The sequence below is a fragment of the Syngnathoides biaculeatus genome, chromosome 14 (assembly GCF_019802595.1).
Source record: "Syngnathoides biaculeatus isolate LvHL_M chromosome 14, ASM1980259v1, whole genome shotgun sequence".
NCBI lineage: Eukaryota > Metazoa > Chordata > Actinopteri > Syngnathiformes > Syngnathidae > Syngnathoides > Syngnathoides biaculeatus.
The window spans coordinates 25,302,181-25,328,483 of record NC_084653.1 but is presented as its reverse complement, the minus strand read 5'-3'; the positions used below and the strand labels follow the sequence as shown (position 1 = coordinate 25,328,483).

Genomic DNA, 26,303 nt, shown 5'->3' with positions numbered 1-26,303 from the left:
ATTTAATGGTGCTCATGGGGTTTATCAAAGATTTGATGTGGATGTTTGAAACCAAAACCTAAACCTTCATTTATGAATTCACAGTTCTGTTATCAAAGACATTCATTAGCAAACATAGCGTCATATTTTGATCTTTCTATTTCCATCCTGTCCCAAGCTGCGTCATATCTTCAGCTGATTAAAAAAAAAATAAAAATCCCCTTCGAGATCATTTACAGAGTAAGCCATCTGTCTGGGCAGATGTTCTGTTAAGGACCATATGACAGCTGTTTATAGAGCTGATTGACATGAAAAAAAAGAAGCCAACGCGGAGCTTATCTACAATAATTTGCGCTTCTGACACATGATCAAATGAACCTTGGCAAACACGTACGCAGGATGAAAGAAAGCGATGAACTCGAAACAGCCACCACACACACTGGTGCGTGCCAAGAGGTGGTGGTTGTCAAAGAAAGTGCAATATTGAGCAAAAAAAAAAAAAAAAAATCCAAATCCATCATGGATGCTTTTCATTGTTTACCGTGCCATGACAAAGAACGATGGCCGCTGTGAAAACATATTTGAAATTGAGTTATTAGGGATGGATACCGAAATAAAAATCCCAGCGGACCAAACTGGCTTTAGAGACGCAGAGGCACAATATTTGCGGATTTTCAGGGAAAAGACATGATTGCGGATTTCAGAAGCTGCGTGAGTATGATACATATCGTGGAAAGAAATATTATGCAAGGGAGAACCGGTTGGGTAACTTGGGGAACAAATGAGGTGAGGGCAAAGGAAAAATATTAAGAGACCAAAAAATATATATAAAAAAATCCTTTCCCACAATTAATGTGACACGTAACATTTAGAAATCATTTGAAAATGAAATATTTTTGCGAGGAAGTAAAAATAATAATATTTGGTTGCAGAAGTGTGCACACCATCCTTGGAACTGGGGGTATGGCCGTTAGGAATTATGTAACCACGTTCAAAATTATGTTAAATGGAAGCCATTGCGGTGGAATGGTGTCTCAGCTTATAAAGCGTTGGCCTCACAGTTCTGAGGACCCGGGTTCGATCCCGGCCCCGCCTGTGTGGAGTTTGCATGTTCGCCCCGTGTCTGCGTGGGTTTCGCAACATTAATTGGACAGTCTAAATTGTCCCTAGGTGTGACTGGGAGGGCGGTTGTTTGTCTCAATCTGCCCTGCGATTGGCTGGCAACCAGTTCAGGGTGTAGCCCGCCTCCTGCCCGTCGGCAGCTGGGATAGGCTCCGACACTCCCCGCGAACCTCGTGAGGATAAGCGGCAAAGAAAAATGGACGGATGGAAGTCATTGCACACTTGCGATCATTACAAGTGCTTCTGATTTACCCCAAATAAATTCAAGTGGTTCTAGTAGTCTTTTCCTGACGTATTTTGTAGTTACAGCTTACAACACAAGTAAATTGTTTTCAGAGCTGTTTTTGGTGGGGGGGGGGGGTCAGAAATGCTTCATTGTTCAAAAAAATTAGACAATGGGTATATTATGGCTGTACATGGACAGTAGCAGCAGAGTCTGGAAAGAAAGTATGGAATAAGTATTGATGTTATTGTACATTTAGCACAATAATATAACAAAATGTCAAAATGTGTGTGTGGAGGGGGGGTGGGGGTGGCGTGACGGAACGGTAATTGTAAATAAGTTCCGGATGCACTGTTGTAGTATACTGCTGTATATCACTTTAGTCCCATCAGCTCTCGAGGTACAGATTTAGACTCATGATGATGTCCCCGTCTATCGCTCACAGTATGAGTAATAGGCTCGGACTGAGAATAGATTTTTACACAGCCTCTTCAGGAAGGATAAGGGGAGGAGAGGAAAAAAATTACAGTCAAACAAGGATGTAAATGAGGGGACAATTAAAAGGAGGTCGCTCCCACTTTATCCGCCCCTCCCCGGCAGCTCGCGTTGGGCTGATGACGTCAAAGACGCCTTTAAATAAAGACACCGGACCCCGCCGAAAAGCGCGCTTTTACGCAAACCCGCCGGCGCGTGGATTACATCGCAACACGGGCGGGGGGGTTGGCAGAAAAACGGGATCTTGGCACGAACCAGTAGATACCAGTAGTCCGTTGACAAAGACTGGGAGAAGCTGGATGGGAAGTAACAGGTGGGACTGTGAGGCATCACCCGCAGCGGGATCGAAAAGCGATGCGCGGCGAGAGCTCGTAAAGTCCCCCAAAGTGCGGCCAAGCTCTTATGCATGGACGCCAGGATGTTCTCGGGCCAGGCGGCTCTCAACTTCAGCTGCTGCAACCTGAGCGACGACCCGGCGCCGGCTCACCCGGCGCAGCCGCCCGCCGACGTCGAGGCGCGCCTGTCGTCCGCGGGCTTCGCGGTGCTCTCCGTGGTGCTGGGCTTCATCATGACTTTCGGCTTCCTCAACAACCTGGTGGTGCTGCTCCTCTTCTGCAAGTTCAAGAAGCTGCGCACGCCCGTCAACATGATGCTGCTCAACATCAGCGTGAGCGACATGCTGGTGTGCGTGTTCGGCACCACGCTCAGCTTCGCCTCCAGCATCCGCGGACGCTGGCTGCTCGGCCCCAGCGGCTGCAGCTGGTACGGCTTCATCAACTCCTGCTTCGGTAAGCTTCGGGGCCGCAGAATTGCGAGCTTCCGAAACAAATATGAGGAAGAATTATGCTTTTATGGATAGCATCATTCTGAGCGCTGTTCATAATTGAAGGGGGGGGGGGGGTCAAGCGGAACGGCATTCAGCTTCTGGGTGTGTGTGTGTGGGTGGGTGGGTGGGTTTGGGTGTGGGCCATCCAATTTGGTCGTCAACTCTAGCTCTTCTTTAATAGGTGGTGATGACTGGTATAGTCACACCCGCATCGCAGTTCAGAGGTCGCGTGGAGTTTCGCATGTTCCCCCCACGCTTGTGTGGGTTTTCTCCGAGTACTCCACTTCCATCCCACCAGTGGCGAAAGGTTTAAAGGTCAAACATGTGCCTTGCGATTGGCTGGGGCAGAGGGGCGTACCCCACCTCCCACTCAAAAGGCTCCAGCACGCTCCTGACCCTGGTGAGGACATGCAGTTTGAAGAACGAATCATTTTGCTATAAATTATATTTAATTAAGTCAAATGAAGAACTCTCGCGTTAATAGAATGGATTTTTTTTGGGGGGGGGAGTAAGAAAAATAAAGCAAATACAATATTTTATTATTTGAGTTCCATCCATTTTCCAAGCCGCTTATCCCTATTTGCCCGTTTTGATTATTTGCATTTTTATTTGATTTATCATGATCGTTGATCAAAATTCAAATGCGACCCTCCAGCACATATTTGCCCAGGCCTGCTGTCCAGTTGGGTGGCAGCGTCGTTTTACAGCACATGTTCGCAATTAAAGAGTGAAACTTGCTGCGTGCCCCCTGCGACCCTCGTGAGGATAAGTGGCAAAGAAAATGGATGGATGGAAGTTGCTGCATGCACACATATTACACCTCAATTCAGTAGGACATGTTGCAGTATGAGTAGTGTTGCAGAATTGGAGATTTTCTATTGCAGTTGGAAAAAAATTAATCTTGGACTTTATTGTTTGGGCAGCGTTTGCCGGTCCGTGAGCGTTGCCAGTCCCGGGTTGATTGGCACCCAGTGGGGAGAGCCTCTTTTGTTTCTGTCGCCGCTCCCAGGAGTGCCCCTCCTGCGCGGTGGCATCGCGACAATGCTGCAGTCTATCGCAGCAACCTCATTCAGGTTTTCAATGCATTCACAAATACATATTTTACGCACGTCTTGCCATGACACTTTTTTTTTTCTTCCTCCCCCACCGGCACCAGCTCGTGCCAGGCCACTCAGCACGGCCGCACATATCGCACATGCCAAAACCCGCCGCTGTCTGTGAGCGAGGCAACAGCCCCCAAACCCACCCTTGAGAAATTACAAACTGTTATTGGCTGCCGATTCTGCTGGCGTGTCCACATATCGATCGTCAACCCATACCAAGTTCAACCTCGTTACATGTCTGCCCTTTTTCACACATAACGGTGCTGTACTCGGGCACATTTTAAAGGGATTTCAGGAGCTGGCAAACTCATATAATCATTATCAGATTAGTGACAGAATTGCAGTGACGTGGCTGAAAATCTGCTTTGTGCATTCCTTTAGAATTTTGCGAGCACTACATTGCCCAATAGAAGCAGGGATATGATCATTTAGGGGAAAAAAACCGACATAAATGATGTAATATTTTTGTTCTAATACATTTGGCACAACTTTTTTAATCACCCCCCAAACCAATAACTGAAACCAATAACTCAGAGTTCAAAGTTCTCCCTGCCCCTGCATGAGTTTTCTCTCATATTCGTAAACCCGCTCAAATGAACACATTTTCATCCATCCATCCATTTTCTTTGCCACTTATCCTCACGAGGGTCGCGGGGAGTGCCGGAGCCTATCCCAGCTGTCAACGGGCAGGAGGCGGCGTACACCCTGAATTGCTCGCCAGCCAATCGCAGGGCACGTCGAGACAAAGAGCCGCACCCACAATCACACCTATGGGCAATTTAGAGTGTCAAATTAATGTCGCATGTTTTTGAGATGTGGGATGCAAACTCCACACAGGCGGGTCCGGGATCGAACACAGGACCTCAGAACTGTGAGGCCAACGCTTTACCATCTGCACCACCGTGCTGCCCTAATGTGAATTATTGTTCGATGAAAGTAGTTTTGTATATTTTTTAATCCAAACAAATATTTTTCAGCTAAAAAGTGCATTTTCTATCTGTGTAAATGGCCGCTTGCTTGTCTATATTTGCCTCACATACATTTCTCTTACTGTACTTGTCTGCCTATTATTTTTGATGTAGATCGATTGCAATATAGAAGCCCAACGAACACCCAACGAGAAAGTGCCGCATGTCCCCGTGCGGCATTCGTACTTAGGACAGTCTTGCGGAGCTCGTTCGCGGGAGCGCAATTCGTAAACGCGTATTTGTGCAGAACTAATGAGGCTTCACGCCGTCCTTGCGGGGAATATAATTTGGTGAGAGAAATGAGGGGCTTTAAGACCACTACAAGGCGAAAGCATATTGTAGTGAGTCGAAGTAAATTCCACAAGATAACAGCCTTTAGAGCGGATTAAAGAGAGAGCGGAAAAAAAAGTGTTTGAAAGCCCAAAAATGGATTGCGCAAAAAGTGAAGGAGAGCGCAACTTTGGATGTGGTTTCATTCAGTAGCAAAATAAAAAAAAAAAAAATCTATTGGAACTAAGTGCAAAATGTATCGACTTCCCAGTTTTCTTGGAATTGGTTGAAGTAGTGCTGTCATTCAGCACTACTCCCCCGAATAATTTGTTTTTTTTTTTTTAAATGACAAAATAGTTCCCAGTTGCGACGACACTGCCGGGGGCTAAGCCCCCCACCCCCACCCCCACCCCCTCACTTTATAAAACCCTGGGTCTGAAGATTAAAAAGTCACATTTGATTTGTCTCAAGTACGTGAATAACTCCAATGTCAATTGCGGAAATAACAAGTCGCTGGAGCCTATCCCGGCTGACTTTGACAGATGACAGAATCCACCCGAGACTGCCCACCAGTCAGTTCGGGGGCACGTCACGAAACAGACCACCACTCACGACGTCGCTAAAGGTGCGAATGGATCCCGCGCGGCGTGTCTGCGTGAAAGTCAGCCTACGTGAACCACTTGCGGCATCAGCGACTGGTCGCATTTCATCTCTCTGTCGACGTCCTTCACTGGGAAGAGAAAATATCCCCCCCAAAAAGATGATTATTCTTTCTGCATTAAAGGTTCTCATTACAGAGTAATGAAAGAAACGCAAAGGATGCGTGCGTGCCTCGGTGACGTGTTGTGACAAAATTCTAATTGGCGGAGGGTCAGATGGAATTCTTCGGTTCTCATGAGGCTCGGAATTCCTTTCGCACGGCAATCCCGTTGCTCGGCCGGCCGTTTGGCGTGCGTTTCTTCTCCCCTCTCTTCCTGTGGATCAATACAAATGCGCGGTTGGCCACTCGGTTCTTTTGGGTCGGCGCACAATGGCCCACCTGATCCAGAAAGAAGAAAGAAGAGAAATAATTCAGTCATGGTGAATATCTTCCTCATAAGCTCCCTCTCAAAGACACTGTGCACTATGGAAATCAATATATACTGCATACCTGTATGCACAAATATTATCATAATTTGAGTGAAGAGACATTCCTAATCGAGTTGCTGTGGAATTTCACGACCGTCGCACCGTGTCTATATGTCCATTCTGAAGGCCGATCATCCCCTCGCACCGTGAATTGCTGACACCGTTGCCATGGCAGGAGCGCATCATTTTGAACTCGCTGCGCACCCTGAAATAGCGGCAATCGTGTACTCGTTGCACCTCCTCCGGTGCTAATTAAGGCTTTGAGGCTTTAATTAAGGCCATCGTTTTTGAATGATCCTTGAAGCCATGGTGGTGCTGCGCTATAAAGAGAGAAAATAAAGAAATCAGATTGGAAACCAAATTTACCCACTGTAATAAGAAACATGCTGTATCTGGGCTGACAGGTTCAGAAGGCCATGTAAAGAATGTCACGATATTGTATTAATGTCAATAACGTAGTTACGCTTCATGACTACTGGCAGTGATGCTTGAGAGTAATGTGAGTTCACCACAAAAATAAATCATAGATAGATAGATAGATAGATAGATAGATAGATAGATAGATAGATAGATAGATAGATAGACAGACAGACAGACAGACAGACAGACAGACAGACAGACAGACAGACAGATAGATAGATAGATAGATAGATAGATAGATAGATAGATAGATAGATAGATAGATAGATAGATAGATAGATAGATAGATAGATAGATAGATAGATAGATAGATAGATAGATAGATAGATAAAATCATCATATCCCAATATAATAAGAGTAGGTAATTTTTTTTGTTCTTTTTTTTGTACTTGAGAAATGTTCTCCAGAAACTCCGTTTGCGGTAGAAATGGATAGGCTGACAGATGAGGTTAGACTAGAATCCCCTCGGAATATGATGTTCGCAGATATTGTGATCTGCAGTGAAAGCAGGGAGCAGGCGGAGGGAACAATTAGAATGATGGAGGCACCCACCGGAAAGGAGAGGAATGAAGATTAGCTGAAGTAAAATAGAGTAAAAGTGCGTGAATGAGAGGGGCGGTGGGGAAAGAGTGAAGCGCCAGGGAGAAGAGATGGCGAGGGTGGACCACTTCAAATACTCGGGGTCAACAATACAGAGCAATGGAGAGTGTGGTCAGGAAGTGAAGAAACTGGTCCAAGCGGGGTTGGAACAGCTGGCGGAAGGTGTCTGGTGTTCTATGTGACAGAAGAGTCTAAAAGGAAAAGAAGAAGAAATGTTCTCCAGAACCAAATCAAACATTCAAACTGCACATTTTCCCACGCCAACATGTGGTGATTAGATTAAATTCTTAGTTATTCCGGGCAAGCGAACTCATCGTCAATACTGCTCGCCAGTGATGAGCATTGTCAACATTGCAAAGAAACGAGCATGCCGGCTCATTGTTGGCATAGACGGGATTGGTTTGAATCGGCCTCTGGCCCTTTTTGTGCTCGTTGCAGAAATGAGAACAAAAACAGTGGATCCTATTTTTTTTTTTGTAGAGAACGCGAGGTGGATTTTTTTTCTTATCCGAGTGAGAAACACGAGCCGGCAGGGATGAAATGTGTCTGTTATTTTAAAAAAAATGTGGAAAAAAATTATATGGATCATGTTGCAATTTTAAAATTGTGCTTGTGAGACTGAGGATCGCATGAAAAAAGATATCATAAAACTCATCATTTGAGGGTTTGGCATTATGACTAAACCCCAGAATGGAAGAAGAACATATTTGGATGTGGCTTTTAAAAAATGCGCTGCGTCCTCGACATCTCCATGTGAGATTAACGTGGCAATTTTAAAGGGAACGTGTGAAGCCGCTTCGATTGGACAGGATGGAAGTCGACAGTTAGCGCTTGCAGATGTCCCAATTTTAAATGCGGTGCACAAGTGGAGCAAAACCGAGCCTAGCTTGCCTCCTCACAGGATAACACTGGATTAATGCAAGTCCAAGACTTTTTTTCTTGTTGATTTTTTTAAACTATTTTAGTACGTATTCTTAGTTTTGTTATTCTCGTTCTTGTAACATGGAAAAAAAGATGTTTCCTTCAGATTAATATGACTTTTGAAACAATCCACATTGATTGACTGATCTCTGTCTCCTCTGTCACGTGTAGCAAGTAGCTAGAGCCAAGAGCAGACGTAGGCAAATGCAAAAATGTACGGATGTGGTCAGTCATGCCCGCAGATATAACGTTTAGGGTGTGGTCCACCAGTCATGCCCGCAGATATAAAGTTACTGGTGTGTGTTCCGTTTGTAATTATGAGTGTACCCCTTTAAGAGCGGAGGGGGGTGGTGTCATGTAAACTAGGAAGTAGAAGTAGGCTGAGCAGCAGCTCGTTGTGCTTCCGTGTTAAAAAAAAAAAAAAGACGTCAGGTTGTGGTTCGCTGCGCTGAATCGGTTTTCTTGTGTGCTGAGAGTGTGCGAGAAGTGCGCAATTACGCAGTGGCGCAGCTTAGAGGTAACATTGCTCAAGACTACACAAAATAAGCGACATCTTTCAATATCTATATATTCCTACTTGTAACTAATTTTCCGCGCGTGATTTTTCGTGCTCGACTGTACAGATTTGCAAGTGTGATGGCGCGCGGGCGCATACGCGCCTGTCAAATCACAGTGACTGTAAATGTAGCCCGATCAAGATTTTATTGAGGAAGGGTTATGGTGGTGGTCCTGGATGTGTCGGCAAAACGCTGGCTTGGTGGCAGGAATGACGTAGGTCAGGGAACCAGGTGAACAAGGAGATACAAGAGCTAACGCGAGACCAAGGAATATGGGGTCTTAGACGAGTCAGGTGGGCCGTGGTACTGCTAGGAGAGGCTGTAGTACTTTAGCGAGGCTCTCCGGGAACATGCAGGCTCAAATACGGCGGCGGTAATGAGGCTGATTGACGACGACAAGTGCTGCAATAACAGAACTGCAGGGCAGTACATGATCTCCTCTTCAATTTCTCAGTCAAATTCACGACTCCCTAGTCCAATTCACCACCTCCAGTCCTTTTTTTTGGATTGTTTTCGCCCCTTGTCCCTTACTGTTTGGTGCAAAATGTGGATAAGTGTTGAACAAAAAGAAAAAAAAAAGCCTTGGCAATATAAAAGCTTAGAATGTGTGCAGTTATGGGTTCAGGGCCCAGTGCCTCAAACATTTCTTGAAAACAGAACCATTTGCAGACATCGCATTATGGTAAATAAAGCACATATTGCATTGTACAGGTTATAGGACAAGTCATTTCTGCCTTGGCGTGATCAAATTCCATTAAATTACATAAGGGCCTATGATCATTACTGGTAAAATTCCTTTTTAGGACGTTACCAAGGGAACAGGCAGTCAAATGAGTTTAATTAGCAGTTAAATTTGCCTGTTTCTGACATTGTGCATGTTATTGTGTCAAATAGCCGCAGTAGAGCGCCGACTACTGGTAAGGAAGACTCATTCGTTGTCAGAATTTTTTTTTCCCTTTTGAGAGCTGGTATCATCAGCCTTTATGAGTACTCGATAGATCGAAAAAAATCTGCTAAAACGGTTCAAAGGTGGCTTTAAGATAGCAAAGTCAATGTTTTGGAGTGGACTCCACAAGTCCCTGATCTGAACCCCATAGAAGATTTGTGGGCATATCTGAAAAGGCGTCTGCGGGCAAGGCAAACGACAATCCTGACTCAGTTCCACCGGTTCCGTCACGAGGATTGGGCCAGGATTCCAGCAGTGTACTGTCAGAATCTTGTGGAAGGTTACGCAAAACATTTGACCCGAGTCATACAGTTCAAAGGAAATGTTTGTCAACTTTTGACCTCCATGAAAATAATATAAAATTCTGATGAAATTGAAATAATTTTGATCCCGAGTGACCTAAAACAGAAGAGTTTTAGTCTGATTTGATGTAGAGTTAGGTTAGGGTAACCCTTTTTTTTGTTGTTGCACAGTGTATGTAAATTTCGGGCATTAACTGTATGTCTGTGTGCCTCACTCTGTGCATTCCCAGGTATCGTGTCGCTGATTTCTCTGGTGATCCTCTCTTACGACCGCTACAGCACACTTACCGTGTACAACAAGCGCGGTCCCAACTACCGCAAGCCCCTGTTGGCCGTCGGCGGCTCTTGGCTCTACTCTTTGTTCTGGACGGTGCCTCCGCTCTTGGGCTGGAGCAGCTACGGCGTGGAGGGGGCCGGGACCAGCTGCTCGGTGTCCTGGACGGTCCGGACGACCCAGTCGCACGCCTACATCATCTGCCTCTTCATCTTCTGTCTGGGGCTGCCCGTGCTGGTCATGATCTACTGCTACGGCAGGCTCCTCTGGGCTGTCAAACAGGTAGAAACTCAGTCTGAGACACATCAAACCGCTGACAGCTTCGAGCTCAATCTTTCAATCTGTTGGACATGCAAGATATTTATTTTGTCTCAAGGAACGTTGGCGAGATGGATGCATTGATTAGTAGATGGGTGAATTATTTGCAAATGGGTTACATATTGATGGAAATAATCTTTAGAAAAGATTTCTCTCCAGTAAGCAGTCTGGGTCTGATTCAGATTAGACCTGGCTACGCATTCTGGCTTTTTACTTTGCTCATACATGTTCAAACGCTCGGTTTCTAGGTCAGATCCAGATTCAGTGTAGGCTTTTTTTTTTTTTTAATGACAATTTTAGAGACTGCATACACCATTACTTAGTCATGGAAAAAGGGATTTTCCATCAGGATCTGATTTGAGTGAAGACTTCGATTGTCTGATTTCACAAAATTTGCTCCCGTCAAAATTTCACTGTATAAGGTTTGAGAATTGTTAAATAGGATTTCCTGAATTGAATTTGGTTTCAAACTACAAATTGTCCTTCTGTATACACGTAAAAGTTATTTTGACTCTAACGTAGTTTGTTAGAAAGCTTCTGAACACAAGAATCGGGATTTCCCATCTTAAATTGGGAGATTCCCCTTGGACCATGATGTTCGCAGACGATATTGTGATCTGCAGAGAAAGCAGGGAGCAGGTGGAGGAAGAATTCGAAAGATGGAGGCACGCACTGGAAAGGAGAGGAATGAAGATTATCTGAAGTAAAACAGAGTACATGTGCATTAATGAGAGGGGCGATGGGGGAAGAGTGAAGCTCCAGGGACAAGAGACACCGAGGACGGACAACTTCAAATACTCGGGGTCAACAATACAGAGCAATGGTGAGTTTGGTAAGGAAGTGAAGAAACGGGTCCAAGCGGGGTGGAACATTTGGCGGAACGTGTTCTATGTGACAGAAGAGTCCCCGCTAGGATGAAGGGCAAAGTTTATAAAACAGTGGTGAGGCCGGCCGGCCGGCCGGCCATGGTGTACGGATTAGAGACGGTGGCACTGAAGAAAGAACAGGAAGCAGAACTGGAGGTGGTAGAAATGAAGACGTTGAGGTTCTCGCAGGTTGGGCAGGATTAGAAATGACCTTATTAGAGGGACAGCCAAAGTTGGATGTTTTGGAGACAAGGATCGAGAGAGCAGACTTCGATGGTTTGGACATGTCCAGAGGCGAGAGAGAGAGAGTGAGTATATTGGTAGAAGGGTGGCGAGGATGGAGCTGTCAAGGAAAAGAGAGCAAGAGGAAGTCCAAAGAAAAGGTCGATGGATGTGGTGAGGGAGGACATGAAAGTCTGTGGGTGTGAGAGAGGAAGACGTACGAGGTAGACTTAGATGGAAAAGATGACACGCTGTGGCAACCTCTAATCGGGACAAGCCGAAAGGAAAAGAAGAAGAAGAAATTCAAATTGGATCAGCTCTGAATTCAGCTTGGCTTGATACTGACACCATATACTGCTGATGTGTCCAAATTTCATACATCTTGAGAAATAATAGCTACTGAAGGTCTAAAATGAGACGTTGTCATTAAAGAGCACATGCACAATCTGGATAAGATCCGGACTGAACAATTTGCATTCAGACTGGGTACCGTTCCGCAAAGAATGTCTTTCCAGATTTCCATCTCATGAGTGAAAAACAGTAAAGACAGAAGTGGCGCATAAACGTACAGATTATTGGGCACACCTCTTTTCCCGTGGCATCCGCTTGTCTTCACGATCCATAAATTCAAGCAACTGGCCTCCCTGTCAATAAAACCCGGTCCGAGTGTGCCGTACATCCATCTTCCAAATGTTGCCAACGGATCCAGAGAGCGGCTGACAAATGAGATGATGTGAGATATAAGTGTAATATTCACCGCTGCCCACTTTGATTGACAGTCCATAAATCAAGTGGCTATCCGCTTGCTCCGCTTTGTATTCGGGGGGAATGTCAAGAATGAAATTTGGCCCAAGGCTAAGGCCAAACTAAACTGCTCCGGTTCACCTCATCACGCATCTGAAGCGTTTTGTCATTGGGTCGTTTCCGTCCAATAGGTGATCAAACATTGCTAAAAGGAAGAAGAAAAATATTTGTCACGGCTGTTTTGGGTTTTGTAATGATGGATTTTGTCGGCCACATCCAAAAGGTTTGGGTTAGGGTCAAGCGGTGGTGGACAGTCGGCGCGCATAACAATTCTCTTTGCTGTGCTGCTTCGAGCAGATGTGGTTGTCAGAATTGTTCTTGTCCAGTCAGATTTCAGCGTCAAAGGTGTTGCCGGGTCAATCTAACCTGCCCAGGACCTGATGTCAGAGGTAAATTAAACGATATTAGCAACTGGACTGTCCATCTACATTTCTTTGTCTTGTCATATTATTGAATAAATTGAGTAAATATTTCTTCTGAATTGCTCCAGATGAGGTCTGCGGCACAGTTGTGTTGTATTTTTTGTTGTTGTTGTTAATAGCCTTGATGGTTTATATGATTGTAACTTGATAGCGGCGGTATTAAAATGTGTCTTAAGTGGATTACGTCCCCACTCAAGGCCCACGTGTCAAACGGACGGTCCGTCGCTGTTAGTTTGCGACCTCTCCTCCTGCAATCAATCTCATTCTATCGCTGGAGTGACTCTCGAGTGTGCATAAGCTGCTTTTAATTCAAGGGGTAAGAATTAGCCTTCACTTGCAATCACGGAGAAGGTTACATTAGCTGGATTACTTATTCAGCGCGGTTTTGTGACCGTCATTCAATTATACACGAAAGCAATTAGCGGCTGAGTGTGTTCGCAAGTTTTCGCCTCCTTGGAAATTTGTCATTTTCTGCGACTTTGATTCAGATGATTTTTTTTTTTAACCATGACTGACACTAGTGAACCCCCCAAATTAGTTTTTTTGTTGTTTTTTTTTAAAGCCATGGCCTCAAACTCTAAAAATGAGAGAAGCTTGGAACTTTTAACGTCAAGATAAATGTCTTTTGCCAAAAAATTTTCAAACATCGGAGTTTGACAAAAACCATCTCAAGACAAGTATGATGAGCTGAAAATTTACTCAAACACAGCCAACTCTTTGCCCGTACCCCAAAATGTTTTATGAACGCAATCATCGAGGCCTTGCCCTGCACGCCATGAACGAGACCGGCTTGAAATTTCTCACGTTCGACTTGATGTCCTGGGGAAAAAAAAAAATCCTTCAAACTTGAGACTCCGGCACCGTTTTTGAGCTTGAAAGTGACACAATTTTATAGGCCGAGGCCCACATCCTCCAGATTTCATCTCCATCCTCAACAAAAAAAATCTAATCTTTATATCGCAGATTCATCACACATGGAAATTGTGAAAACTTGTTTCCAAAGAAGAGTAAAAACAAAAGAGCAAGACCTTCACTCAATAATTTGCCCACTTGAAACTTCTCAAACAAGTCTGGGCTCAGAAGCCTGTATAAAAAAAATGAAAGTAAAATGAATACCCGGTTCTCGAACAAATCGGTTTTCGAACGAAAATTTCTAGATTTTTTTTGGCTTCTGTTTTCGAACGCAAATCGGTACTCGAACGCCCCCGAAAAAACCCGGAAATAACATAACGGGCGTGGCCCAACTAACTGACCCACCACGGGCTTTATTATAAAAAATGAAGAAGTCTCTGTACCCAAACGTGTCCCGGTAGCTACATTTACCGACATTTTTCTTCCAATTGAGGACTATTAACCCTCCCAATCATGGCTCCAAAGAAGTGACGCTAGATAAGTTCTTTGGGAAAAGAAAAGAATTTCCAGGGGGTCGAGTCACCCCCACCGAAGAGATTTGATAGTTGATAATTTTCCATTGCTTTTTTTCTTCTGAACTTTAATAATGCTCTGTTCCATTAGCATTTCTGCATTTTTGTTTTGTTTCAAAGATTTCGTTAACTCAATTTACGGGTTCTTGTTTTTGGATGTTACTTTTTGTAAAAATAAAAAAGTAATTTTCTTTGCTTTTTTCCCCCTCATTATTGCTCGTTTAAAGTTATCCTCCACTTTTGTTTATACAAAAAGGTTGACACTACTGATACGGCAATGTACACCCAGCCGAGCCTACACTACTACTAAATCATACATTTTAAGCAAAAAATAAATCAATTTCCTAAATTATTTTACTACATAAAGTATTTAAACAATACATGTCTTTCTACGATGGAGTTTATGATCAGGAAAAGCTTAAAAAGATGCTTTAAAAAGCCAATTTTTTTTCAGGCTTGGAACGCATTATTTCTTTTTCCATTGATCGTAATGGGGAATATCGATTCGGTTTCCGAACAAATCACTTCTCGTCGAGCACCGAGGTTCTACTGTAGTTGAAAAAAAAAAAAGAAAGGATAAATGTTCCTGTGATCTGAAAATAATGACATCATTTGCTGTATGCAAGCGCACGCATCATAGATACTCCCTAATTCACGTTCTAATCCCTTTTTACCTTTGGGAGTATTCTCGGGGATTTATTCACGAGTGCCCATCTGGCTGCCGAACATCATTCTCAGATTGATTTGCACAGTGAAAGCGTTTAAGCTGTTTGTCTTTGTGTAGGAATGATGCCTTTGCAAAAAGTGTCTTCAGGAGAAGCGCACTGGTGCTCAATTTCTGACGCCTGCTTGAACTTATTATTATTAGGTTTCATATTTGAAGTTTGCGTCATTTGAAGTACGCGGTTTTTGGTAACGCGCTTTTGTATTGTGGATTTGTTCTATTGTTTCCAAAGGTGTTTCTCAATCAAGAGGAGTCTTAAAAAGGCCATTTCCTTTTTTATCGTGATTGTTGCAGTTTTTAAAAATAAAGAATTCTACTGCGTCACTCTGACAGCAACAGTATTTTGTGATAAAAAATTAACATTTTTATCTTGGCAACGGCGGCGTGTTTGACGCAACTCTGCTGTTGGAGCTCTTAAACGGCAGTTCCAAATGTCAAAACGCCGTCGTCGTGCGTGGTTGAGGGTCGCTGAATCTTTTTTTTTGTTGGTTTTTTTTTTTTTTTTTTCAGCGAGAAGGTCAAATCCACTTTGATTGATAGATCGCGCCTTTGTTTTCAAGTTTTAGACGTTCTGCCCTCAACGGCGAGGGAGGACATTTCACCGCCCGTCTATGGAAATGTGACACACATGAAACAGAAAAGTTTAAAAAGGAATCCTTCACCCAGTGGAAGTGAGTTTAAAAACGAAGAGATTTATACAACTATGTAATTACACGAAATGGCAACAAAATTAAACAATTTCGAGCTTCAGCGAGCACTTCGATAACACCTTTGGCCCTCGGGAAAAACAGAAAGAAAAAAACAGGTGGTACCCGAGCGGGGCTGTTACCTGACATCAGGTCCTGTGGTATCTGTACAGCTGACGTTTACAGAGGTGCACTGTATTCATCTGAGCAGAAGATGCGACACTTTCAAAATGGAGGCCATCATTGTGTAGATTCTATTTTAATCGAGATATTTTTGAACAAGTGATTTATTTGAAGAAAAATGTATTGTTTATAGGCGGCACGGTGGATCACCTGGTTCTGAGGACCCGGGTTCAATCCCGGCCCCGCCTGTGTGGAGTTTGCATGTTCTCCCCGTTTGCCTGTGTGGGTTTTCTCCGGGTGGGCACTCCGGTTTCCTCCCACATCCCAAAAACACGCACCATTAATTGGACACTCTAAAATGCCTCTAGGTGTGACTCTGAGTGCGGTTGTGTGTCTCCATGTGCCCTGCGATTGGCCGGCGACCAGTTCAGGGTGTACCCCGCCTCCTGCCCGTCGACAGCGGGGACAGGCTCCAGCGCTCCCCGCGACCCTCGTGAGGATAAGTGGCGAAGAAAATTGATGGATGGATGGATGGTTTATTGCTGATTGATGTTCACCCTCCATAGATGCCATTCTTCCAATTGAAGCAAATTTGGCAAATATTTTATTGCGTTACATTCCTTTTTAAATATATCATTACTGTGCAATATTATAAATTGACATGTTTCTGGAACGACCTAATGGCATCTCCATCCGGCAGCACAATGAACGACTGGTAAGAGCGTTGGCCTCACAGTTCTGCGGACCCAGGGGCCAAATCCCGGAGTTCTCCCCGCGCCTGCGTGGCTTCTCTCCGGGTACTCCGGTTTTCTCCCACAACCCAAAAACACGCATGCTAGGTTAACTGAAGACTCTATGAATGCGAGCGGTTGTTTATTTTTACGTGGCCTGCCCTGCGATTGGGTGGCGTGCTCCGCCTCCTGCCCGCAGATACCCGGCATAGGCTCGAGCTCTCCCCTGTGAGGATAAGCAGCTAGGAAAATGGATGAACAAATTAAGCTCGTTTCTCAAGGAGTCACTGTCGTAAAAAATAACAATGACCCTACCTAAGATAAGTGCATAATTCATCCTTCATAATTTTTTTCCCCGTACAGGTGGGCAAGATCCGGAAGACGGCAGCCCGAAGGCGGGAGTACCACATCCTGTTCATGGTCCTGACCACGGCTGCGTGCTACCTGCTGTGCTGGATGCCGTACGGCGTGGTGGCCATGATGGCGACGTTCGGGCCGCCAGACACCATCAGCCCCGTGGCCAGCGTGGTGCCCTCCCTGCTGGCCAAGAGCAGCACCGTCATCAACCCGCTCATCTACATCCTCATGAACAAGCAGGTCAGCGGACGAAGCGCGTTTAGACATGTAGAATGTTTATTTACATTGATGGAGGAACACAAAAAAAACTAATTTACATCTTAAATCAGTTCAAATTCAAATCTTGATTCAAGTGTAACAAGAGAATGTGCAGACCGGTCACAAAGAACACCCGATAAGGCTGTGAGGATTGGAGGCGGTGTTCCATCATTTCTTACTTCCGCATAAAAAAAATGAAAAAAAAAAGATGTTGGCGTCATGAGCGAGGCTTTGGCCAATGCCAAGAGGGGCGTGGCCAGGCCACTGCTCTCGTAGCTGTTAGGACTGGAATTAGTTTTTGTCACTGGCATTTGCCAGTTCGTTGCCTTGCCTGTGGGACTCTCTGCTTTTACACATAAGTTAGAGTAACCCTAATCACGGTGATCCTGTGCCCTTTTGTTCGATCCTGTCCTGTTGAGTTTGATAGTTCGCTCCATAGTCATCGGACCTTGGTCTATGTCTTTTGGATCCCGCCTAGCCCAGCGTTTCTGTGCCTCTACCTTGTCGAGTATGACGCAGTTTCCGGAATAAACATTATGCCTCTGCCTCGAACTCCCGCACTTGGGTTCGCCTCCGCACCGGAGGTTCGTGAAAGCATGAAGGGGCCAGAACAGGAACCCAGCGGGAAAGACGAGGCATCGCCGGGCACGACGCCGGGGAAGCCGTCCGCCCAAGGACCAAGCACCTTCTATTCGGGCGGGCTTCGTTATATCGCCCTCTCCCGCCTGGTCACCCGCACCGCCCGTGCGTCACGACTGCGTGCCAACCACGACCCGTTCATCACCGCATATCTTTTTGAACTCAGATTTTTCAGATTATGAGGAAGACCTAAATTTATATGACCGGCTGCCTGATTTTGACTCGGACAGCGAATGCAAGTCACTAATGCAAGGCAACGAACTGGCAAACGCCAGTGACAAAAACTGTCTGATTACAGTCCCAATGTGAAACAGAGCAGTGGCCTGGCCACGCCCCTCTTGGCAGTCGGCAAGCCTCGCTCATGACAGATGGGCTCATCTCAATTCTCTTATTTGTAATATTCCTCGCTCCTTGCAACACTGAAAGCGATAGTAATCACTCGGCCAATAATATCATATCATCTTTAGTAGACGCCCCCCAGGAAATGATGTCATCAATGACCGATCTTCTGAATTCGACTGAACATTCCCACCTCCCCGCTCTTCGTTAAAATTTCTGGCGTGGGCGAGCGAGGACCCGGGAAGTCGCAAATAAAGAAAATGAGATGAGCCCGGCGTCACAGGCAACGAGGTGCACGGTCCCTCACATTTCATCCGAGGTCGTATAAAAAGTTAACTCGCCGAGATGTCGTTTTTAAAAAAAAATATATTGAGCGTTGGATGAAATCATTGCATTCCACGAAGTGCTACTAGGGAGTCGTTTGGAGCCAGCAACGCTGCCGGACTGGACGGCCACCCCGCAAACATGCAAATGGCCCCTCCCCAGGCAGGAGGCGGATCAAATAAATACATCTCATAACCGCTCACCACGTGCCACGTTAGTGGTTTCTATTCGCGGCGCAGTGCGGCACAAACTTGTTGACGGCTCTTCTAGGCCCTCGTCCAGGCTGGCACGCCGTGCGCACTTCAATACCTACAAGTATACTCAAGGCTCCCCGCGATTTCGGGCTGTCACAGCCAAATCCGCAACAGCGGCGCACTTCCAAGTTCCGTTCACCTTGAACAACTGATTTGGAAAAAAGCTTGAAAAACAACTTTTGTTCCCGCTAAATAAATAATTCTCTTAACTGCGCCCTTTGTTCCAAGAATCTTTTGAATTGGTTGTCAAGGAGTCCAAAGTTTACAGTCAGAGAAGTATACAAGAAAAGTCATTTCTTGTTTGTTGGTTTTTTTAATCAAAGTGGATACATCTCCCCAATGGTCCACAGTTCTTAATTACAATTGAATCCATTCCACTTGTAGGCGCAGAATACAGGATGGGTGAACATCTGTGTCCGTGTCTTGGAATTGGGGGTCGACATGGATGAAGATATTGGGCCCTATTTTTGCAAACAGCAACTGCGCGCTAGGGGCGGGTTACATCAGTTTTTGTAATTTCGTAGATCACCACAAAATGATAAAGGCCAGACAACGGCACTGCAGGTGCGAGCGGGGATCCTTATTGAATACAAAATCAGCCGCCGGAGACGTAAATATGTCGGCAGTATCAGGATCTGTCTGTCTGTTGGCCTGATCAAAATCACCCAAGTGGTGTTTGGCCACTGGTCCAGGTTACGGTGGCAGTTAGACAGGGTCTTGGACCGGTTTTCGGTGGATCTCTAAGGACACACGCCCAATGGACCTTTCCGATGGTGACCTTAAGCTCCGCCCCCTTAGCCATGTCCTACAAGCTTTCAAAATGGCGATTGAACAGAACATGTTTGAAGTTGATTCTCTCTCGAGTATTGCAGATTTTTGCCAAATGCGTCAAGACTCGTCCAAGAGAGTTCTACAGAGGGGTCTCAACTATTTCACGCAGGGATATGTACACAGAATTAAGATTTTGGACGGAGCAGGACGCAATGTCAGAATTACAGCGAAATGTTGGCGATCGATGCAAAAAACTTTGACGCCTCACAAACCTTGTATTGAAGTCCAGCAGGATAAAATAGTGGAATCGTACTACGCGTGTAAAGCAGGGTGAGTACTTTTTACTTGGAAAGATCACTAGTAATATCATTGTAGTCTTTATAAGTGAGTGGGTGTATTCACCTAGCAGGATATCTTTCATCAGAATCGCACGTTCCCCAAGCGCATCTGAGGACCATTTTCTTCGTAGCGTTAACTTTTCCAAGCGCACGCTACTGGCAACCCAGCATTGCTTGCGGGACAATACGGCGAGAGGGGCGTGTCCAGCCAGGGGTTAAAACAATGCAGCTATCTGATTGGCTATTATTGTACGGGTGATCGACAGGTCAGAAAGGTCCATTGGGAAGCTCCGCGCCTGCACGGAATTCAAAGTCCGGCGACATTTCTGCCCCAATGCAGATGCGGCGTCTATGAAAACAGAGCCAATCATGTCAACCTTCTTTAGGCAGCAAACTAGCTTAGCGTGAACCAAGTCACACATAATCAACAATCATTGACTGAATATAAGAACCAATAAATCCATTTATCAACCATTCTCCCCATACCTAGCCAGAAATGGTTAAACCCAAAAATAGACTCACGATTATTTTGACGTCGATGCGATGCAGTACCTTCATGTTTCAAGTATCCATTGCGCTGGGCCCTAGAGATTATTTATCGTATCCAGTTTCAGTTTTTATATTGCAATACACTGTACCACAGTACACAATTTAATCCATACAAGCCAGTCCTAACGTGAAATATAGTGAAAAAACAGTCATCAAATAGATTACATTTTTTCGGCGCTCATGCGGTATTTTCTCATATCGTGACCTGGGGCGTGTGTTTGTGTAAAAATTAACATATATTATTCTGTCTAAATGTATTCATATTTAATGAATAAATAAAGGCTACTTCAAACATTTTGTACTACAATAGACATCCGTACTTGAAAACAACATAAAAGGACTACGCTCGAGAAAAAAAAAACCAGCCAGAAACCAAAGAAGCCAGGTAGAGCTCGTTGCTCGCGGGAACGTAAACGTGGACGCACAAGTGACTGCGACCGCGAACCGCGGGACACCACAACAGCGCGGCAACCTCAAACTGGTTCACGACAGCCGCGTGGTACCCCGGCGAGACTCATTTCAAGTTACTCGTCCGCCATTTGAGGAAATATTTCATAAAGCCAGCTATGGGAGACCTTGGACTCATTTATTCGCTACCGAAGCCATCGTCTTACAATAATAGAAAACACACGTGACATCACTTCGTATAACAAACAACCGACATTGGCTCAGTAGCATTTTGCAAGACCGGTATGTATTTTTTTTCCCCCCTCTCTTCTGGGCGAGAAAAATACCCTCCAATGGAGAGCTGCCAGGCTAGCGGAAATAAATGAGCTTCCTGTAGCTCGGTGACAACAGAATATGAGCCGAAACCTCCCCGCGCAGTTGCAATCACGACATGCTAGCTTGTCCGGCTCGCCGTTGCGGGTTACATTCAATCACGTGAGCTGGCCGAACCGATCTATTTCGTATACACGGTATCCAAACCTCCGGAAAAAAACAGCCTGACGAAGTTTAAGCTTGTCTGATAAACTACGCTGCGGTTCAAAACTTGTCTAGTTTCACTGCGGTGTGTGATTTGGCCAAGGAGTTATGCAAATATTCCACACATTCAGTTGCGTTAGGACCGGCGATTAGAAATATCAAACAGGTTTAACATTTACGGGCTCGTGATTGAGCAGATGCCAGCACACCGCAAGATAATCGCTGAGAATAATCTTTTTGAGACCGCAGACAACTGAGCTATTTCCGTCTTTGCTCAAAAGACAGAAAATGGTCGAATTTGGCCCGATTGTCAAGTCTTGTGTGTATCCCGCATTCCGGATCCTACCTGCCCACATCTCGAGCTTACTCTACTCTACTTACACGCCGACCTTTTTAACCTACGTTACGCAATTCACCCAAATACTGAACATTCCCATCCTACTCTAGACGATCCCAAGACGCAATAAGGAACGACAACAATGCAACAAAAGCAGCAAACACACACACACAAAAAAAATACATCTGCGCTTCTGTTGCATACGTAAATCACGCCTCATTGTCTTTGTTAAACACGGACTGTGGCCTTTTAATGATTACCAATGTGTACTCGCATCCCAGGAAGATGATTTTGTCATTCTCTGATTCAATCGAACAGGGACTATAACCCTCCAACCGCAAAACAAACGCGAGTCTAAGCGGTCACGCGTCAATAGCGAACAAGTCAGCAAGTTTTGAGACGTACGCTCTCAAAGGGATGTAGTGAAATAAATCCACGATTGTAAATATTTTCCATCAGCTACCCACGAAGCTAAGTTCCTTCCCCCGAGCTCGCTACTTTGACGGATTGTCAACCGAATGAAGTAAACTCGGTACGCGCCGGCGATGTTCTCGCTCGACTGTAGGTGTGGGGAGCCGGGCTGGAGAGAACCTGCAGGGTTGTTAACGTGGCGCGACCAGCCGCGTTATCAAGGTCAAAAGTCACATCGGAGGGGAATGAACCGGTCGTGGCGCACTTCCAAACCCCCCCCCCCCCCCCCGTGAGTACAAAAGTGGTGTGGCCGCTACCAGAAAACCGTGAAACGGGATAAGCACCCCCCGACTATTAAAAAAAAAAAAAAGACACTTTCCAGCAACTTTGTTGAAAATTCCCTAAAAACTCTTTAAAAGCTGTGACTACGCTAAGTCAGCTCCACAGCTAACGTGGCTCAGCTAAAGCAGAGAGATATGTCTTTTTTCGAAAATGTTGCGACCCCCCCACACCCCTCCCTCCGGCAGCCGGTAAATCCCCAAGAACATTTTGATGAAAACGAGCTCTTCCCAAAGCCTCGTTGTTGAGTACCCCCCCCCCTCCCCCACCAGCCCGAAGGGATATGGCTTTTTTTTTTTTTTTTTTCGTCAAATCTAATCCAAAACTTGTAAACCCAGCCGCAACCCTCAGCCCTCCGCCGCGGCCTCCTCGTCTCCAGAGGCTTTTATTGCACTGAACCCGAAGCGGGCCCAGAAAAGGTCTCATCGAGTCACGTCACGCAGGGCTCAGCGAGTCAAACTCTCGTCGGTTCAGATATCGCAGTCGACGGTGCGGAAGCCCGGCAGCGTGACCCGTCCCTTCGCGCGCAGGTCGGCCTCGCTGCCGCCGTTGATCCGCTGGATGAGGTTCTTCTCGTACAGGAGCGGGTGGTAGGCGCCCAGCGTGCAGGCCGCGTCCAAGTAGCGCTCGAAGTAATGGCACAGGTCCGTCTTCCTGGCCGACGGGAGGAACTCGTACACGTGCACTTGCTCGCACAGCGCCATCATCAGGAGGATCCCTGCAGGAACCGCAATTCGGGGGTCAGCGTTAGCCAGCTTCGACGTCAGCAATTATCTTTCTCATAACTTGACCTTTGTACTCTTAATGAAACCATTTTATACTCATAACATTACAACATTCCCCAGTGCTACTACTACATAAAAAAATATGAATTGTTGGAACTTTGCAACGATTCTTATCTGGCTTTCTTAACGTGATGAATTCTTTCTCTCAGCAACGCTGTTGTTGTAATATTAAGACATTTTTTTCCCCCATCAAATTCTACTTTTTCTTCATTTTTTACTTGGAATTTTATGCTCCCCTTATACTCCTTTGTAACATTCCACCCGTGCAAAACGTGCAGTCGAACGTTTTTGAGAGTCTTTTGCACAATCCCATCGGGATTATCAATAATCCCGATCATGGCACGGATTGGCTTTCGCGTAATGAATCACTTACCGGCGCACACAGACGAGCTCTTGTTTTGAGGTAATTCCACGAAATGAACAAAATATGTCGGGCCTTGGGTGTGCAGGTAGTCGGGAAGAGAGAAGGAAGGGATTCCAACGATAAGCAGTCCCATAAATTTGAAATGATTGCGTATCGATTGGCGGGCTAGCCTTCAAATTAGAGCAACAGGGGGCAGATCCCGTGAAATCAGAACGGACGCGGTCAATTCTGGTGCAACTCCATTGCCGTTGTCTGATCGTTTCACATTCCAATTTGAAAAAAAAACTTTTTCTTTTTCGGGGTGGTTCGGACGTGCCCCCCCACTCCCCCCCCCCTTCTTGGATCTACGAAAATCTGATTCCGGACTACGTAATCACCTTCCTCTCGGTTTTCCAGCGTACGCAGCTTTGTCGACGGCGGTCTAGTGTTAAAACGCGACCCATCCAGGTCCAAACCTGATGAGCGTAAATGTGCGCAAGAGCCGACGGGGTGAGCAAAAAAAAAAAAAAAAAATGTGCCCATGTTCAGAAAAACCATCTTTAAGCGACAGCATACATAAATCATGAAGCCCAGGCGGGCTCGGCAGGGTACCGTCCGTGCTGCGTTATCTGCCTAACACAACCACCACCATCCTATGCTCTTATTTTTTTTTTTTTTTTCTCCTGCGGGATTGGTATTCCGCTCACAAGTCTGGTTTCTCTCTAGTCGTCCGAAATCTGACGCTCAATTCCTTCCCGTAAGGCGATTTTTCGTCTTTCGAACAAACATATACCAGGTAATGATGTTCAGTCATGATCGTCGGAGAGGCGATAACGTGCGAGTCGCGGTAGCGTCCATCCATTGATTGATTCAACTATTTTGTACGATAGCCACCCGAGTTACCTAACGTACAAATCCTTGTTTAAATCCTCCCCACTTAACGTCCTCCGTTTGATTTACGTCCACATGACTGCTGTGAAAAAAAGCTCATAAAAGCAACGAATTTGCACAGTATGTACCGTATACGCGCCGGTCTCATTAACATAAGCCGTAATTGGCTTCATGTCCAGGAATAAACGCGGTATCCAGGAAACGGGCCTCAAGAACTGTCGCATGTTTCCAAATCAGACATTTTAGTAAACCACTCAGACCGTCGGAGTCCACTCCGAGGCATGCACCGGGTCATTAGGAGGCCATTTTCCCTGCTCTCACCGCAATGACGGCGCTTTGAGCAATGATTTACGCGCCATCAAACGCGCCGCCGCCTCGTATTTGTGAGAACAAGGTCGCTTGCACTTGCGCTGACACTAACCCGCTTGCCGCCTGCCCCGCCAGTTCTACAGATGTTTCCTGATCCTGTTCCACTGCGACCACTGGTCGGGGAAGAAAGGCAACACCACCATGACCTCCAAGACCACCGTGATCCAGCTCAACCGGCAGATCTCCAGCAACACGGTGGCCTGCGCCCCCCACGTCTCCAGCGACGCGCTCAAAGCGAGCGCCGCGCCGGCCGTCAAGCTGACCACGCCCCCCGAGGTCATCACCTGAAGCCGGCGACGCTTGAGCTGGGAAGACCCGCATTTTCTCATTTGTGTTTGAAGTGAAAAGAAAAAAAACATAAACATTCACATTATGATCCAATGTACAATATGTGGACACTCGAGGCTTCATCTCCAAAGAAACTCTTGACCTTGGTTTGGGGTTCTTCAAAACAGCACCATGTGAAACTGCCAAAACCACATCACCTTGAACGCATAAGTTGGAACGAGGTACCCTAAAACACGACAAATTCCCGTCTCAGCAATTCCCTCGAGAAGAGACTTGAGGGTCACGCCGGAACGGCTAACGTGAGGACAACGCAGCGGATCCACAGGCTAACATTAGCATGCGTGTTGACTTGTGTCGTTCCGCACCTCGAATGTTACAACGGCCGGCGGGAGACCAAAAGTCGGACTGTACTGCATCGTACTCCGTGATTATTCCCAATGAATTCTCTCGGTTCAAACTCTGCAACGACTCACCTGTTTCAATGTCACGCACGAAAACATTAGCCTTGCTAAAAGGAGCAAAACGCTTAACCACCAATCCCCTTATGTCCTTTATTTGGAGCCAGTTGCCTAGCTACAAACTGAAAGGCCGCAATAAATATAAATAAATAAAATAAAATAAAAAAGAATTGCTTCGTGCGCCACGTGGTTGTCATGGTTGCCTGGAGGGGTTGGACTAAAACTATAAAACCGCATGCATGTATAATCACCAACGCAACCGCTGTGTAACAAAAATGATGGTTCGATTCGTGACTGGGTTTTAAGTTTACGGTTTTTGTTCGAATTGGGGCCACAAAGGGAATAAAATCATTTAACGGCATTTAAAATCAAATAAAATGTTATCGCCAGCTTGAATCTTTTGCTGCGATTGGCTGGCAACCGGTTCAGGGTGCACGCCGCCCGCCTCCTTGCCTGATGACGGCCGGGATTGGCTCCAGCACTCCCAATGGCCCTCGTGAGGATAAGGGGGCTCAGAAAATGGACGGATCAATCTTTTGTTTTCAGGAATGTAAAACATGAATAGTTTGGCTTGCGTTCGGGGAAATGCTGCGCGCCGACAAGTACAACGGTAGCAGAACGAATTAGTATTCCGTTTGCTCGCTTCGGATCGCTCCAGGCTTCTCCCTTGCCTGATGTTCCTCAAGTTTTATGCGGAAACCCCAACAATCACGTCATCGCCCTTGCATTTATTTCTTATTTATTTGGCAAATACAAAAAACTGTGGCAAGCATTCTTGGGCCACAAAATGATGTGGAGGACTAAATCCGGCCCGCGGGTCTTGCAGTTTGACACACGTGACTTAGTCTTAACCCAACATGCTTTTGTATTCCCAA

The 26,303-nt window shown here is 45.7% G+C and overlaps 2 protein-coding genes across 11 annotated transcripts in view; one reads left to right on the top strand and one right to left on the bottom strand.

The window, feature by feature from the left end:
- The first annotated feature begins 2,004 nt into the window (after positions 1-2,004).
- Positions 2,005-25,276, top strand: tmtops2b (teleost multiple tissue opsin 2b). The gene is made up of 4 exons (XM_061841579.1): positions 2,005-2,607; positions 10,091-10,416; positions 16,818-17,051; positions 24,758-25,276. Exons 1-4 carry the CDS (start codon positions 2,226-2,228, stop codon positions 24,968-24,970), a joined length of 1,155 nt encoding a protein of 384 aa, XP_061697563.1. The 5' UTR covers positions 2,005-2,225; the 3' UTR covers positions 24,971-25,276.
- The window catches only part of st6gal2a (ST6 beta-galactosamide alpha-2,6-sialyltranferase 2a), an 82,304-nt gene continuing 73,107 nt past the window's right edge, over positions 17,107-26,303 (bottom strand). For all 10 annotated transcript variants that reach the window (XM_061841568.1, XM_061841573.1, XM_061841575.1 and 7 more), the window contains one exon: positions 17,107-23,012. In XM_061841568.1, coding sequence (XP_061697552.1) covers positions 22,765-23,012 — 248 coding nt within the window. In that variant the 3' untranslated portion in view covers positions 17,107-22,764. The remainder of the gene's footprint in view (positions 23,013-26,303) is intronic.